Source organism: Astatotilapia calliptera, chromosome 7 (assembly GCF_964374335.1).
Source record: "Astatotilapia calliptera chromosome 7, fAstCal68.1, whole genome shotgun sequence".
Lineage (NCBI taxonomy): Eukaryota > Metazoa > Chordata > Actinopteri > Cichliformes > Cichlidae > Astatotilapia > Astatotilapia calliptera.
This window is the reverse complement of record NC_137428.1, coordinates 24,956,338-24,973,532: the sequence shown is the minus strand read 5'-3', so window position 1 is coordinate 24,973,532 and position 17,195 is coordinate 24,956,338. Positions and strand designations below refer to the sequence as shown.

The 17,195-nt window shown below is 40.4% G+C and overlaps 1 protein-coding gene across 3 annotated transcripts in view; it reads right to left on the bottom strand.

The window, feature by feature from the left end:
- unc5cb (unc-5 netrin receptor Cb) overlaps nt 1-17,195 on the bottom strand; it is a 124,838-nt gene that overhangs the window by 2,140 nt on the left and 105,503 nt on the right. For all 3 annotated transcript variants that reach the window (XM_026173823.2, XM_026173824.2, XM_026173825.2), the window contains 7 exons: nt 13,898-14,260; nt 9,985-10,072; nt 9,703-9,874; nt 5,381-5,614; nt 4,570-4,719; nt 4,301-4,465; nt 2,929-3,107 (listed from right to left, as the gene is read on the bottom strand). In XM_026173823.2, coding sequence (XP_026029608.1) covers nt 2,929-3,107; nt 4,301-4,465; nt 4,570-4,719; nt 5,381-5,614; nt 9,703-9,874; nt 9,985-10,072; nt 13,898-14,260 — 1,351 coding nt within the window. The remainder of the gene's footprint in view (nt 1-2,928; nt 3,108-4,300; nt 4,466-4,569; nt 4,720-5,380; nt 5,615-9,702; nt 9,875-9,984; nt 10,073-13,897; nt 14,261-17,195) is intronic.

Below are 17,195 nucleotides of genomic sequence, written 5' to 3'. Positions count from 1 at the left end.
ATATATATGTATATATATATATATATATATATATATATATATGTATATTCATTCATTCGAGTCTCTCGCCTTCACCCTTTGTCCTTCATGCCAAAGTCTGCCAGTGGTCTCGTCAATCTGCAGCTGCTGTCTGTGATAAGGCTGCCCTGCTGAGCTGGGACCTTAAAAATGGGTGCGCATTGTACGTCCATCACAAACAGAAGACTATCAAAGACACGGGGATGATGTTTTAAAAAGAGGAACGTCACTCTGTCTCCATTGTTTTTTTCATCTTTCCTCAGCTCTGATGTTTATCAGAATGAGTCACATTCCCACAGATCACTCACAATCAAATTAAAAATAGATCACTTATCAACAGTTTAAGTCCCCATGGACTCTTAATGTTTACTTCTAATGAAAAAACAGCCGTTCTTTCTTTACTGGTACCACGCTATAAAAACCACTATGAATAAACAGAAAATTGACAGTTAATTAAACTGTAGTTAGAAGCTATTTAGGTGTTAGAGCCACTTAGACCCTATCCTAGGACACATTGGGTGAGGGGTGCGGTACACTGCAGACAGTTGGCCAGTCCCATCACAGCAACTAACACAGCAACTCAGACGATTCATGCTCACATATGCATCTAAGGACAATGTGGAATCATTAATTAACCCAAGGGATTCCATGCAGCCACAAGGAAAACACACAACCTTCATGACAAAAGGCCCAAGCTGTGAAATGACAAATAAATATGTTGATAACTGGTTTTTTAAACCAACCGATGAACATTATCAGTGTGGCTATTTTAAAGTTGCATCTGATATTTCTAATACTTGTGTTTCAGCGGACAGTCCAGGTCCCAGTAGGAGAAAAAAAACCTTTAAACCTGGAGCTGCGGTTTATGTTCTGTTCATTATGTATGTGTTCACTGGTTGTTTAGTTAGGTTAATAAATCAAAACTATGCCTGTTCAAAACATTAATCTTGCAGGCTGAAAAGTGACACTTAATGTTTTCCAAGTGAGACCACAGATCAGTAATTAAACCTGTATGACTAAACAACAACCTCTAGTAATATGAATGAATGCATAATGTAATATATAAAAGGCTTATGGGTCATCTCCTCTTGTTAGCTATGATTCAATACATAATATGTAATACAGGGAGTGCAGAATTATTAGGCAAATGAGTATTTTGTCCACATCATCCTCTTCATGCATGTTGTCTTACTCCAAGCTGTATAGTCTTGAAAGCCTACTAACAATTAAGCATATTAGGTGATGTGCATCTCTGTAATGAGAAGGGGTGTGGTCTAATGACATCAACACCCTATATCAGGTGTGCATAATTATTAGGCAACTTCCTTTCCTTTGGCAAAATGGGTCAAAAGAAGGACTTGACAGGCTCAGAAAAGTCAAAAATAGTGAGATATCTTGCAGAGGGATGCAGCAGTCTCAAAATTGCAAAGCTTCTGAAGCGTGATCATCGAACAATCAAGCGTTTCATTCAAAATAGTCAACAGGGTCGCAAGAAGCGTGTGGAAAAACCAAGGCGCAAAATAACTGCCCATGAACTGAGAAAAGTCAAGCGTGCAGCTGCCAAGATGCCACTTGCCACCAGTTTGGCCATATTTCAGAGCTGCAACATCACTGGAGTGCCCAAAAGCACAAGGTGTGCAATACTCAGAGACATGGCCAAGGTAAGAAAGGCTGAAAGACGACCACCACTGAACAAGACACACAAGCTGAAACGTCAAGACTGGGCATAGAAATATCTCAAGACTGGTTTTTCTAAGGTTTTATGGACTGATGAAATGAGAGTGAGTCTTGATGGGCCAGATGGATGGGCCCGTGGCTGGATTGGTAAAGGGCAGAGAGCTCCAGTCCGACTCAGACGCCAGCAAGGTGGAGGTGGAGTACTGGTTTGGGCTGGTATCATCAAAGATGAGCTTGTGGGGCCTTTTCGGGTTGAGGATGGAGACAAGCTCAACTCCCAGTCCTACTGCCAGTTTCTGGAAGACACCTTCTTCAAGCAGTGGTACAGGAAGAAGTCTGCATCCTTCAAGAAAAACATGATTTTCATGCAGGACAATGCTCCATCACACGCGTCCAAGTACTCCACAGCGTGGCTGGCAAGAAAGGGTATAAAAGAAGAAAAACTAATGACATGGCCTCCTTGTTCACCTGATCTGAACCCCATTGAGAACCTGTGGTCCATCATCAAATGTGAGATTTACAAGGAGGGAAAACAGTACACCTCTCTGAACAGTGTCTGGGAGGCTGTGGTTGCTGCTGCACGCAATGTTGATGGTGAACAGATCAAGACACTGACAGAATCCATGGATGGCAGGCTTTTGAGTGTCCTTGCAAAGAAAGGTGGCTATATTGGTCGCTGATTTGTTTTTGTTTTGTTTTTGAATGTCAGAAATGTATATTTGTGAATGTGGAGATGTTATATTGGTTTCACTGGTAAAAATAAATAATTGAAATGGGTATATATTTGTTTTTTGTTAAGTTGCCTAATAATTATGCACAGTAATTGTCAACTGCACACACAGATATCCCCCTAAAATAGCTCAAACTAAAAACAAACTAAAAACTACTTCCAAAAACATTCAGCTTTGATATTAATGAGTTTTTTGGGTTCATTGAGAACATGGTTGTTGTTCAATAATAAAATTATTCCTCAAAAATACAACTTGCCTAATAATTCTGCACTCCCTGTATATAAGATGTACAGATGGCTGGCCTGCTGGATGGATAAATGAATAATTACTTTTTAAAAACAAATTCTAATATATTTCATTTTAGTTGTCTATATTAACAGAAAAATTGTTTTGTTTAAACTATTTAACTTTAAAGTAAAGGCTGTTTCTGTGGCCAGACTGTGATCCCAGAGGTCCTAAATGTAAGTTACCATTTCACCCTTTTCATTGTTTGTCAACCCACCTGTCAAGATTGAGTTTGTGGGCCAACATCCTCCAGTCATTGCCTCTGGTCTGCGGTGCGTCCAGGCTGCCGCACAGCTTCTGACGGATAGAAACAGGGATGCGAAAGGCATTTGGCCCTACCAGTGTCGTGATGTTGCTGGCAGGATCCAGCAGAGATGTGTCAATACTCTGGGAATCCTGTAAAGAGAGAATGAGAGGGATTAAAGCAGAGACACAGACTGTAGCTGTGGTTTTTTCCCCCCTAGTTTGCAGACTGCCTGGACATAATTCAACACCTCGCAAAATGAAACATAATGTAGTTCAAATGGATTTGTAGCACAGGAAATTTCTTTTTCCAGGTGCCATAAAAAAAATTGAAAACCCTTCGTTGCGTCGCCATCCATTTACTGATGCAAGCTGAGTGATTTTCTTTTAAATATACTGCATCTGGAGGATTAAGCACTGGATGTCTGGCTACAGAAACCAGATCAAGACCCAGAGACAAATGAACCAAGGCCAGGCAGTAACACAGCTCTGCACTGTATGTACTGTAATTTATCTCATTACTGAGCACAAAGCATGAGTGCTCCTCCTTCCCTCAAGCTCTATTCTCCTAGCCAGATGGCCTTTGTAAAGCAAGTGCAGCATGACTGGGGGGGGGGGGGACACAGGCTTATTATACCCTCCTGTGCTCCTCTCTTGTCATAAGCAAGACTCTATGTAGGCGGCATGGTTGAAACTCCCCTGTCTCACACCTTGCCAGTTTTTGTGAACGTTGCAAAAAGTGGGAAGAGGAAATGGAAACGAGGTTAAATTCATTCTGAGCGTCTGGCTCGGTGGAAGGACAATGAGGGCGAGGTGGAGGGGAAGAGTCAAAACAGCTCTGGATGCAAAATTCATGTGAAAGCAGAGCACAAAAGTCACACAGACCTTTGAGGTTTCCATTATAATTTCGAAGGCTATGCCCCGTATCCAGTCAAGGTGAATAATTACTTTAAGCCTTTATAAATCAAGTGAAAGCATTAGGAGGGAAACAGTTCATTACAAAATCAAATACAAGCATTTTTCCTCAGCCTGTAGTGCTAGTCGTGTAGTGCTCTTTTATGTGAATATAATGAAATCAGATGGTATTTAATTTGTTATACTTAAAGGTCTGGCATCCAACTTGAGCCTGACTGTCCTACACATTTACATGCTTCACTCTCCTCGTGTCATACACCGTCCCCACCCAATTTATTGTTATTTTTAGGCTCCAAAATCTCCAATCTCCCTCTGACAAGTCAGTGGTGCTGATGCCCTGCATCACTGCCTGCTGCTTCAACCCCTCCACCGGCCCAGCATCCACCTGCAGGGGCCGGGGGGGGATGTTTACTCCAAGTATCAAACGCTACCTCCGACAGTGTAGTGTCCAGCTGAAAAATCTGTCCTTCTCCTTCCACTTGGCGCACACATATTTTGCAGGTCAGGTCCACCGTGCTGGAAGAGAAGCGCTCCAGGGTAAAGCAGCAGTGGAGGTTCCTTTGTGAGCCGCTCCACACCTGCTGAAAGGAAAGCTCCTGCAGAGAAGTGGAAAGTGTAGAGGAGTTACATCGGTGGGAGAAACCATGTGGCACACTGTGCATGGCCTTTTACTGAAAAAGGAGTAAAATGAGCAGTTTACCTGGTACTTGGCTAGCAGTTTGCTCTTCCATAATGTGTGGGGAACATCATGGATGGAAAGCCTCAGGTTGTGGGTGCTGTCCTTAAAGATGAGAGTCTTTGGTTCATCCAACAGTTTCCCACCCATCTGCTTCTCCATTTGAAGGACTTCCTAAATAAACAAAAGCAAGCTTGATTAGCAAGGACACCATCTATAACGACCTCAAAAAGCTTCTTCTTTATACCAGTTGAAAAGCAGACAAACTGCTGCTGTATTCCTGTGATAATAGTCTCTGAGGAATTCTCACAAGTACATTTACAAATGATTAGTTTTTAATAAAATATTACGTTATAATCATCCGCAGGGCTTTACAAACTTAAATCTAGACATGCAAACCTGAAATCAACTTCTGTGTCCTTGCAGCAGGATCACTATCACTTCTCATTACTCATTCCCAAACTTAATAACTGTGTTCAATATCCCTCCTCAGTACAATAATCCTTCCTTATCTTTCCTTCATGCAGGCGCATGAAGGTATTAAACAGAATTGAGGTGATGAGACAACAGTAGAGAAGGAGGGATATATGTGGCTTATTTTGTGTTGTTGCAGCAGCTACGTTATTCAAATACAGGCGCTTGTATCTCCTTATTGTGACACACCAACACAAAGATTTCTCATTCTGCCTCCCACACATCATCTGCTGGCTGTGCTTGCGCATAAACAATTCAGTTACAGTGGGGGAAAAAAAAATCACAATTATATTCATTTCAGTGATACAAATAATGAGACAAAGGCTATGCACACATTCAGTACAGCGTGCTGCGCATTTACCTTGAGTGCGTCCTGTGTGTCGTCCAGGCAGTAGACTCTGATGTGATACTCCATGGCTGGGCAGGTGACGGGGCCAAAGATGGCTAGTTTGAGGCGCTTAGTGGTGGCAGCGCTGAGAGATTGACCCACGAGGCAGTAGGTGCCCAGCGTCTCTGTCAGGATGTGGCAAGCCTCGTCATCCATTTGGATATAGCAAGGTGTGGTGAAATTCTCTTCTCCTACTACCACTATATCCTAGAGCGTGGACAAGGAGAAAGGGGGAAAAAAGAGGAATGTTGAAGAATAAGCCTGGGTTTTGTTATGTATGTATCAAGCAAAAAATAGAAGTGGGGCATGGTTAATACGATTTTTGACTAGAGCAAAATATGCCATATCCAATTTTCCCTACATATCTCCATTTGCTCGCACAATACTGCTACAGCTGTCAGTTCTATTTGGTTGTATTGATCTGTTTCGTGAAGCAGATAACTTCACATTACAGCAAAAATGTTCAGAGATAGATACAAGTACCAAAACTGGCATGTATGCTCTCTTTTGATTACTTTTTTGATCGAGCCCATTAGCCATTTGAAAACTGCAGTCATTTTCGTGATGGCTGATGAGAAAGGCGGAAAATATAATTTTTCTTTACATAAAGTAAGCAAGACTTGCATTTATGAATGATTTTAGTGTCAAATTGTGCATGTTCAACTATTTAGAAGTCGACTTTAGTACTCTGAAGTTGCTTTTTCATTTGCACAGGTAATGCTTCTTGTTTCAATTACATTTCATAGATGGACCTGCACATTGCTCAGTGGTTACCCATGACCTCCCAAAAACCTTGTTGTTTTTAATGGCATAGGGCTGATTGTGGTCGGTGGTTTAATCCCCAACTCCTGCATACAATGCTGAAGTGTCCTTGGATAATTCAAGATATTAAACCCCAAGTAGCCTGCAGTGCTGCGTTTGCATACGCGCACAAACCTTAACATTGTGTCCATGTTGCAGTGTAGAAAGTGCTATAGATGTCACAGTTCTGTTTATATATATGCATATGTATATATACACGCACATGACAGGGCGTGCCAGCATGACATGCATCATGGATCAAATATATGAAATTCACTGAACTGAGGAATACATTGGCAAAGGAAGAATGTTGAATGCCTGAGCCTACAGTGCTATGAGAGGGATAAATCCCTCGACCTGCACAGCACTGTGTAGCTACATTTGTCATTGGACCACTGGAGCAAAATATAAGATTGACGTAATTTGAATTATTTTCTTTCACGTGAAATGAAGAAGCTCACATGAAGTTTTGAAGTCATAAATTTGACTTACTCAGTCAAAAGCATATAAATCAAGAGTAAAGCCTCTGAAATGCATCCAGTGGTTGAAATAATTCCCCAGCTGTTTCCCAAGATAGAAATGACCCAGAGTAGACCTCAACAAACATCACCCCGATTACCTCAAACACAGCATGAAAAGGAGGTGACGGTACAGAGGAGGGTTGCAAAGGGGCTTTCAGGAGAACAGCAACTGTAAACGGTTTAATGCATGTTGTCCAGGGAAACTTATGTGAGAACCATATTCTTGCATTATTTGTACATCTGCAGAAAAACTGGAAAATATGCAGCAATTTTATCAAAAGAATAGAAAATGTCACAGCTTGTTGCTGAATTCCATGTTTGAAACCGATTAGATAAATAATCGGTACAGTGTCTTCTTTTTCTTTCAGCTGCCTCTTTATTAAAGGGTCACCACAGATTTTTCTTGTGGATGCACTTCCTGTTACAGCCCTTCCTGGGATTTGTGTCTGCTCCTGGTCTTGAACTACTGTGTGATCTTTTACATGTTATTGTTAACCGCTAGACTACAGAGTTACTGTATAGTATATTGCGTGGAGTTATGGATATATTAACTGGCCTACAGTAGTGAGTCTGTGTATTTAAAAGAGTGTATTTAAAAGCCTCAAGTGTGGATTTGTAAACGTTAAATTGGATTGGCTAATTAGTGAAAACCACATATTTTTACATGAAGTCTTTGCCACTGGGTAATTAATAGCTAAACTTGTACATGTGTTGCTTTTTTGCCACACAGAAATGTGCTCAGTCACATTTAACTGAAACAGAATGAATTGAAATTGCATTTTAATGTAGAAAGCACAATTAATGTCCTGACCTTTTCACAGAAGCCGTGTACTCTCGAAGTAACAGTTAGTGTGTGTGTGTATTACTAATATTTGAGACTGTCTCACGCGGAAAATGGAAGCATAAGTATCCCGACTATTTGCAGTTGACCCCTGTAACGACACCAATGCCAGGACACATTTCTCTTTCATTAGGATTGCAAGGTCTGAGGAGCCTCCTGCGACTCTCCCTCTTTTTCTTTAACCCTCTCTTCATTTCTCTTCATCTCGCTTATTCTTTCTCTTCCTCTCTCCGTCGTTCTCGCTCTAATCCAAACACTCTCACAGAGTGGCACACTGGTATTAATTCAGCCTATTATGAGAGACAGAAGAGGAATTACAGCATTTTATTGTGAGCTAGGCCGTTTAACAGCAGTATTATGGCAGATCATTAGACTCTTAACTGCTCCTGTGGGATGGCACTAGGGATCCTTATTGGGGGATAATTGGAACGCACAGTGAAAAAGTGGCCCTGCTTCATATGTAGTACTGTGTGCAGGCAGAAACAATTAAACATACAAACATACAAACGTTAATTTAGTCAAAAATTCATCAGCCGGCTTTTTTCCCCCTCCCATGTAGACGTGGGAGGATTTTAAGTAGGAGAGTTACTGAAGCAGAAATCCCCACATGTTCCTCATTATATGACACGCCATCTTCATCATCATCACAACACCATGAGATTGTGTGTGAATCGGTGTGTGCGTGCGTGCATCAACTGGGGAGGGCTGCGGGCTCCCAGACGCCAACGGAACTGATTATTCTCAATATAAATATCCGTGAAAAACTCCTTTGGAGGAGCTCATCTCTCCTGTATCCACTGCAGTGATGAAAACACATTTTGACAGAGCATGTCATATAAAGCAATATTTCACTCATGCAGCGCCGAGGCTGGCCTCAGAGGGAAAAGGAAACTCATACGAAGGAAGCCGCCGTCACATCACATATTACCATCTGCGTTTGTGGCAGGACGGAGATGTAATCAGGAATCATTTCTTCTTTAAAAATCCTCAGTTTACACTGAGCTTTATTGGTTGTGTCCAAGTAATTCATCAATGTCAAGAAGGCATGTGGGGGCCAGTTGGGCAGTTTTTCCTCGGCTCTGTAAGTAATGCCATCGCATCAGCAAGAGGAAATTATGCAAGGGCTTGCTGAAAATTACATTATTTAAGTCACTTTTTAATGATGATCTGACAGAAGGCCTTATTATTGGGTATAAACTGATGCTATATATTTGGACATGGCCTTCCTGAGAGTAATGTGCATTTTGATTATCATCTTATCATTTATGCAATAAGCCTGGATAGACTGGAGTCGTGTTACGTATCACTAAAGCATTGCCTTTCATTATGCTTCCTGTACTGCGCCCTGCTCCTGCTAACCTTTATTAAATGCTTTTATCTTTAAGGGAGCCTTTCTCCTTAAAAAGGTTTGAGTAGAAAGTTAATTAAAAACCACAAGGAAGGAAGACCTTTTTTCTTTTGACAGCTAAGAAAAAGATGCTGATAGCTGCCCGCAAGAAGGTCGGCCACGTCAGGTGAGGTGCTGAGAGATATGTTTTGGAGGTAAGCTGACCACCTGGCACATTTCTAACAAAGTTCCCTCCTAACAAGCAGATTTGTTTCAAGTTTCTCTGCAAATGATCCCTTGGTAATTGGTCCATTTCTGCATCAGTGTGTGTGACAAAAACAGCAAAAGGGAAGACTTGAAAAAAAAAGCAACACGAACAGAAAAACCCCCATACATGTTCACACCTGATGAAAAACCTGCCGTTATAAAGGTACAAGGAAACAGCCTGGGCAAGAAAACAGTCCCAGTCCATTCCCTGCTATTAGAGATGTACTATTTCAGCTCCTAGGTGCAGCAGGGGTTTACTTTGAGTACTACTATGAGTTGGACAAACAATGCAGGGGACGTTGATCCCTTTCACCTCCTCCATCCTATCAGTTCTCCCATGCCATATCATGGATTTATTTCTCACAGCATCTTTTCTTTTTTACTGCTCGCTGACACACTGAGCAGAGATTCGCTTGTAAACACATAATTTCAATTCTTGTGTGCATGCGACCGTCAGAAACCCATTTTTGAAACTCGAGCGCAGTCGATAGATACAGCCTACTGTAGCACAAATTTCTCTGTGAATCTCACATCTCACCTCCCACTGATTCTGCGGCGACTGGCTTTTGAGCTGGATCAGCCAGTCCTGCTGGCCATCGCACACGGCACAGTGATGCATGGTGATGATGACCGGACGAGTCAACAGGGTCCCCGGGGGTCCGCAGCTCACCATGGGGCTGAGCACCGTTTGGCCATCTTCCACCGAGGGCCTGGAGGCGCACAGGGATAGCATACATACAATATTTAGCCACAATCTGATGGCACTCTCAGTATGTATGTGTGACAGCAGCAAATAAGGTTCTGGGGCGTCGTCGCATACCTCATGTTGTCCTTCCTGTGAACTGTCACATACATCTCATACACTCTGCCCTGAGGAATAGCCCCTGCAGGAATTAGCAGACTAACCCCTGGGAAGCAAAAAGCAAAAAAAAAAGATAAGTTGACAGAGGTGTCTTTATACTGTCAGTGCTTGTTATGAGACTTTTGTAAGAATGTGAGAGTATAGAGAGTGAGACCAACAGGCTGGTGAATCCTGGCTACTCCAAATATAGAAAGGTAAATTATAATTTTACATTTAACTAGTGTGTCTTCATGCAGTGCTGCACAACTACAGAGATATGAATCGATTTTTTTTTCATTTTATTCAAATGAATATTTTTCCTGGATAAACACAATAATAATTGCACTGCCGTTCAGTCCCACACACAGCAACTATGTAATTTTACCACCTTCTTTTATGTTATCAGGAAATGATGTGGAATTTCATTTCTAAAAATCAATGATCTCTTTGCTCGTCACAGCCTTGGCATATTGCTGCAGCAGGCGCGATTTACATTTTTCCATCTCAGATTTATTCGATAAGATGTCCTATCCGATACGCGCGTGTGCGTTTTTTAGAAGCCTAACCCCCAATTTCCATCATGCATACGCACACACAAACACACACATGGCTTCTCTCTGGAGTGGTGGTGGGGGAGGGATCTCAGATAGCTCATTGATTTCCCATGTCCTTGTACTGAACTTTTCAAAAGGTGACAGACAGCTTCTCCAGCTAGCTAGCGAGGCAATCACAACTCTGCCAAGGGAACGTCTCGCGCGCTGCTACTCTGCCTCACAGCAAAGCTTCAAAGAGATGAGAAATGCATTTTAAGATGCAAAATACCAAACAGCCACAGTGACAGCACCACAAAATATTTCATTACCCAGACTCACAAACAGATCAAATATCAAATGTGCTCTTTCCTCTCCCTATTCCTATGTAACATGATGAGGTGGCTGAGCGCAGCCAACGGCTGAGAACATTTTACAGTTATCAAAATGAAAAAAAAGAGAGAAATTTAAGAAATGTGAGAAGTCTGCGTATCCTTTAATGTCACTGCTAGTTTGCTTCTGCCTGTCAGCATGCATCTGCGGCGCGTTACAAACAGTCTGCATGTGTTTGAAGTGAGGACAGCATGGCTAATGTAAGCTGCCTGAAACGGGACACCTCCAGCACTTCTGGTGCACACACCTTGGGTATCCATCAACTCTTGTCATACTACGTGCAGTCAATATGCTGATGGGCTGCACATGGCTTAGCTTATTTCAAAGTCGCAGATCATCAGGGATATACTGCTACAGACAGCAAAGTATTGAATGATACTGCACATGCTTTAAAAAGAATTCTTTTATTTTTACTGAGAGGTTTGCTTGGGGTTTGCAAAGATTAACAATTCTTAAGTTAACATTTATGGTTGATTTGAACTGCCGTGTCTACTGAGAGCTGCAATGGTTTTGTATTTTTCACTTTACTGAAGAGCTCTTTATATTTAAGCTCTCACATACTGAAATCTTCATATTGCACTGACAGCGAGAGCAAGTGTAACAAGTTTGGAAGCTTGTTTGAGCCCCAGAAAAAAATAAAATAAAATTTGCCATTAAAATCCAATTTTGAGGTTTTTTTCCTCTTGCTTCTTGCTTAAGTCAGAAAGTCACAATTTTGAGATACCCAACTTGAAATCTAGAGATAATAAACTGAAAATTTGACTTATGGGTGGCAAGTCTTTTTTCCAGGGGAGAAAACGAGCTTCTATTAACAACTGAAATGAAGCTAAGCTTTGAGTAAAAGCAATCTCTAAACAGGAAGCACTCAGGGAGCATAAACCTTCACCGAGGCAGCTCACTCTCTGGCCAGTATTTACTTTTAAGGGAAAAGCACTGTAATTTGTATATATTAATTTTGTTTTCTTTGTTCTGTTTAAATGTACTTTAAGAAGTTTGTAGTGCTGTAAAAGGCAGTTAAGGGTAGAATCACACATGTTTACTTTGACTACAGAAACATGTAGGTGTGTGTAGGAGTAGGTAAAGGATAATAGGTAATGATTTGTAAATAGCTTGAGATAATTATATAATACTATACAACAGTATATTTATAACTAACTAGGCAGCTCATTTCCAGTTAATACTTGTACAGCTGCTGTTATTGTGTATATATTTATTTATCTATTTATATTTCTTCATACATTCTTATATAGTTCCATACTGTGTATTGTGTATTTTGTTGTACAGTTATTTTATTTTCAACTTTAATTTATATATTTTATCTTATTCTTTCCCAGTTAAATTTACCCTTCATTCTAATTTGTGTTGTACAGTTATTTCATTTTTAACCTTAATTCTTTTTATATTTTATTCCCTCCTAGTTAAATTTACCCTTTTTAATTTTTCATATTTATTTCCTATCTTATTCATAGCCTTTTCCTTTTTTTTTCTTTAGGTCACGAGCAGTTGTCTAAGCATTTCACTGCATATCGTACTGTGTATGACTGTGTACGTGACAAATAAAATTTGAATTTGAATTTGAATTCATTCTCTTTCTCTTGACAATACTTTCTTTAAAGATGTCACACATTTTGGGGTCAATTTGAAAAAGTGAGGGCAGAGGTCACATGTCATATGAAGTTTGGATGCAAACTATAACGTGATATTTAGAATCCCCATATATCATTCGCTATATGCTTATACGATGTCAATACCAACCATGGTGGTAAGGAACATAGTTTTAAATAGCTCTATATAGCATTATTATCACTTTGACCTTTCAAATCAGTCTATTGACCTTGAAGGAGAGGTCAGGGGTCAAATATGCCATAATATTTGAAATCTTTCTAGAGGTTGACAGTACACACCGGATTTGTAAGAATCAGTTTATAGTTAAAAGGCTTTCTGTCAATTTTGAACCAATAAATCATGAAGTTGACTTTGAAGACCTTGGCACACGTAAGCCAAATTTGAATGGATTGCTAAGTTGACCCCACTATACACTCCTGCAAAGTTTTATCAGAATTCAGACAGAATGACACGCATGCATGCAAACCCTACCAAAAACATAACCTCCTTGGTGGAGGTAGCAACTTTCTGAAATGTATTTTCTTGCAGAGAGTTGATGGCAAGATTGATATCACTATCAAACATGTTAACTAAATCTAAATCAAAGAAAATCTGCAGCCAGTAAACTTTTCCCAGCATAAAGACAGGAGGAGACGGCCAGCCTGGCTCTACCACAACCTCTAATGTTCACTAATCAAAATAAATAATGTAAACTTGCACTTTTATGAGGAGGGTATTATGTGCCAGATCATTTCCTGGTCAGACATAGTGACTTCCCGGAGTCTTGTCATCACTATGAGACTGGCAGAAATCCAGTGGAGACACCAGCAAGTTTTGTGTTTGAAGTTTCTTTTAATGTTTTTTTAAAATGGGATCTTTAAGGGAAACGTGGGCCGAGATCATCATCACCAGCACATTATTAAGTGAAACAAGAGTAGAGATTTAAGGACACGATGAGAAAAGCTGATGGTATATTTCATTTCCTATCAGGCTATACAATGAGAGGAGTTTCCTTTCAGTATGTGCACACATATAGACATTCACACATGCACATCCACACAAGTGGAGGTGCTATTACTAAATGCTGATGTGCCACTGAGTGAATGAAAAACGTGGCTCCAATCATAACTCACAAAAGACAGCTAATGAGTTTTAAGACGAACACTGATAGAATCTGCTGGAAGTAGCAGATGCTGCTTTTCATGAACCTAAGCTCGTTTATTCATTTTTTAAACTATTTCTTTTTTACATTCCTGCATACTTTGAAATATGCAACATTTTTTCTTGATATCCAACTGAATCACCTATAAAATAAAAATATATAAATATGGAAAATCACTACCTATCTTTGGCTAGTATAGTACCTGAGTTGGGCACAATAAGCTGTCCTCCCTGGGAGCTGAACGAGCCCAGAGCAGTGCATGATGGATCCCTGGTGCGGAGCAACGTCTGGGTCTGTGTGCGCCGGCCCATTGTGTTGTCACCGTTGTCCAGTAGGCAGTGCGGCAGCTTAGGTGACAGTTTAGAGGAAAATTCTCCTCCTAGGTCATCCTGTGGAGTCACTAAGCCTGAAGAATTGTACACCTTAATCTTCAAGTTAGGGAGCGGGTCAAGCAGAGGAGAATTGGTCATGGGTATTTTGTCACCCACGTCATGGAGAGCGTAAACTGGGCCGCGGTACATGGCAGCTGCTGAGGTCAGGTCAGGGGGTGCTGATAGGAGATCAGCTGAAAAGGAAAGAAAACAACATGGGTAAAGCAGAATAAATGTCTTAACACATGTATTGGGAAAGGAATCAGGAAGAAACTAACTTGAAGCCTATATATCCATGAGGAAATGAACTGCTGGCAGCAATCAGTGAGACTGGAGCACGGCTTTTTTGTTTTTTACTCATTAGGGAGGTCCACTTCACCACCAAGAAACATTACTCAGTCAGAGAAGTTATAGGTGCAGCTGTGATTTATGAGTAACAGATGGCATCGTGAATGTTCGGTTTACCCAGTAGGATAAATGTTCAATAGCTGGACTGAGTGGGTGGAGCGAGGGTCAGTGGGGGCCTCTCTGTCCTCCAGCTTCTCCACTGTCTCCACCCCCTCACAAGTTTCTAAATGATGCAAATGTTAATGAGAGTCAGAAAAGTTGTTCCAGTAATAAACTAGAAGTAGTGCAAGTACTAGTGTGTCACTGGAGGGCATGTTTTGCAACATCCATCTCCAAGAATGTATGGCCCATATTTTCACAATCTGTATTAGGAAATTAAACAAAATATGCTTCAGCTCTCATTCATATAAAACTGTATATTTTCCTCAGGTTTCCCCCAAAACCAGGTTTCAGATAACCCCCCTCCCCCCTCTTTTGTTAATTAGATTGCACAGGTGCCACGGACTGCAGGATGAAACTGAGACCTACTTAACAAGGGATAATCTCAGCTAAGTGTCGCATTAACGTGGCTTGCAGGCTTAAGCTCAAGTCAAAATGTCATGACCAGCAAACAAGATTTGAGCAAAATATCACAGAAACTCAAATTGCACCACTTCTTGGTAATTAAAGCTAACACAATCATCTCCTAGCACATCATTAATGCCTGTGTCTAGCACCATAAAACGCAAAATCTCAATGATTCCCTTAACTGGTTCTTCTATTCAAACACCAGTTCCTACACCATCTTTCCAACTGTGTATTTGACACAGAGACATGAGAATTTGTTACACACTGCCACATTTCAGAGCAGAGAGCTGTCAGCGGAGATCAGACCTTGTTATAGTTCACATACTCTGTCAAATTAGATCAATCACGCTAATTTTTCTTTGCATGTAGGGATATTTCCCCTGTCACTGTTGCTCCTGCACACAGCACGCGCACCGATGGCAACACTGAAATAAGAGACCCCCCCCCCCCAACATTACAAATTCCAATTTAACCCTTGTTTGCACTGAGCACTGTGGTGGATGTGACATTTCCACCCATGAATTATCTTCTTCACAGCAAATTGTGTGTGATGTGCTTTATGCATGCTTCATACAGTATATAGAACATAAATTACAGCTTTTAGTAGGCTACTTTAGGAAAGACAGAGATAAGGTGGAAGTAAAGTGGATCAGCTTATATGATTCCTCCAACACCACTGTTTTTTAAATCACCACCAATTGTTTCTGTCATGATCAGGTGGTTCAAACATATGAAATATGAATAACCCCACAGTAACATCGATCTATATTATAATACTTAATATATTAACTATATCTGTAAAGGTGAAGGATAATGTTAAGGATATATAATCAACAGAAAGTAAAATGATTTAAATATAATGTTATTCATATAAATTCAGCTTCATTATACAGTTTCAGAGTTTGGATTTCTTTTAGAAAATAATAAATAAATGAAAAAGCTTGAATATTGGTAGATTCTTTAACCAAAGTGCCTTCTGCTCGGGAGCTGTTTTAAATAGGCTTGGCTTCAAATTATCCTTTACTTTATAAGAGCGGTGACAGAAGCAGCACCTTTAACAAGGGTTGTTGTTCGATGGTGTTTATCTTTTTGAATTGTCCCACATTAAAAAGCTTCGTCTCTAGTCTCTTCATTGTATTTTTATCTCTTCTGCTTTTATTTATTTATTTATTTCCTCTTTCCAAAAGCTCACACTAATCATTTACAACACAGTTACATATTTCTGTCTCTCTCCCTGCTGTCTTTTTGGCCAGTTCACAGTGACCTGTCCTCATGCATGTAACTTACTTTAAGTCCTGCATCAACAGTCCAAATCTAATTACACAGAGACTGGCCTTATTGTGCTTTAATGACTGGGCATAATGTGGCCTCCCATCACAACAGCAAGCATTTTAATAGTTTCACCACGGCTGACGCACGTGCCTCCAGAGTCAGACGTGTCTCAGTGGGTTAAGGTAATGTTTTGAAGATAATGAAGCTATTATTAATGCCAGCACTAATGAAAGTCATTCCATATGCCTGACAACACAGGTGTGTCTAAGGTCGAGTATTACATTTCTTTTAATCTGCTGAACTGAGTCTGTACCATTAAGTAGCAACACCTTTACTAAAAGAGGATTGAATTGTGCTTAAGCTTCAACAATACACGGAGCCACTTTCTGTATCTTAATTTTATGGAAACAAAATATTCAGTTTTTAACACGGTTTTTGGGCAGGTTTTGAGGAAACATTTGGCACATTAGGTTCTTTCAAAACTTTGTGCATTTAAGTTTTGCCTCATTTGTTAAATTTATTACACTTCTTGGTAAAATAATAGCTATTTCCATGTGTGGGAACAGCTGCCACAGCAAAAGCAGACTGTCTGATGCAAAAAAGAAGTCATCAAGGAATGCTTGAAAACTTGATCCCATGATTTGTGGGTTTATTTTGCAACTGTTGGGATGCAAGTGCTTGAATATACAACCAAAAAATCTTAAAATCTGACGTGCGTGAGAGGCGTTCCAGGAAAAAGTTGAAAAGTTGTCCAAAAAGAACATTAGAGCAAAATCACAGCTGGCCAGTGAACATACAGGTACGAACCAGACGTCTTGGAATAATGTGATGTAGACAGGCGAATCGAGGGCAGAACTGTTTGGTCAGAATACATAAAAATGTTTGGCGCAGACCAAAAACAGCTCACCAAATGTAATGGATTAGGGTTAGCTGCATCTGGGA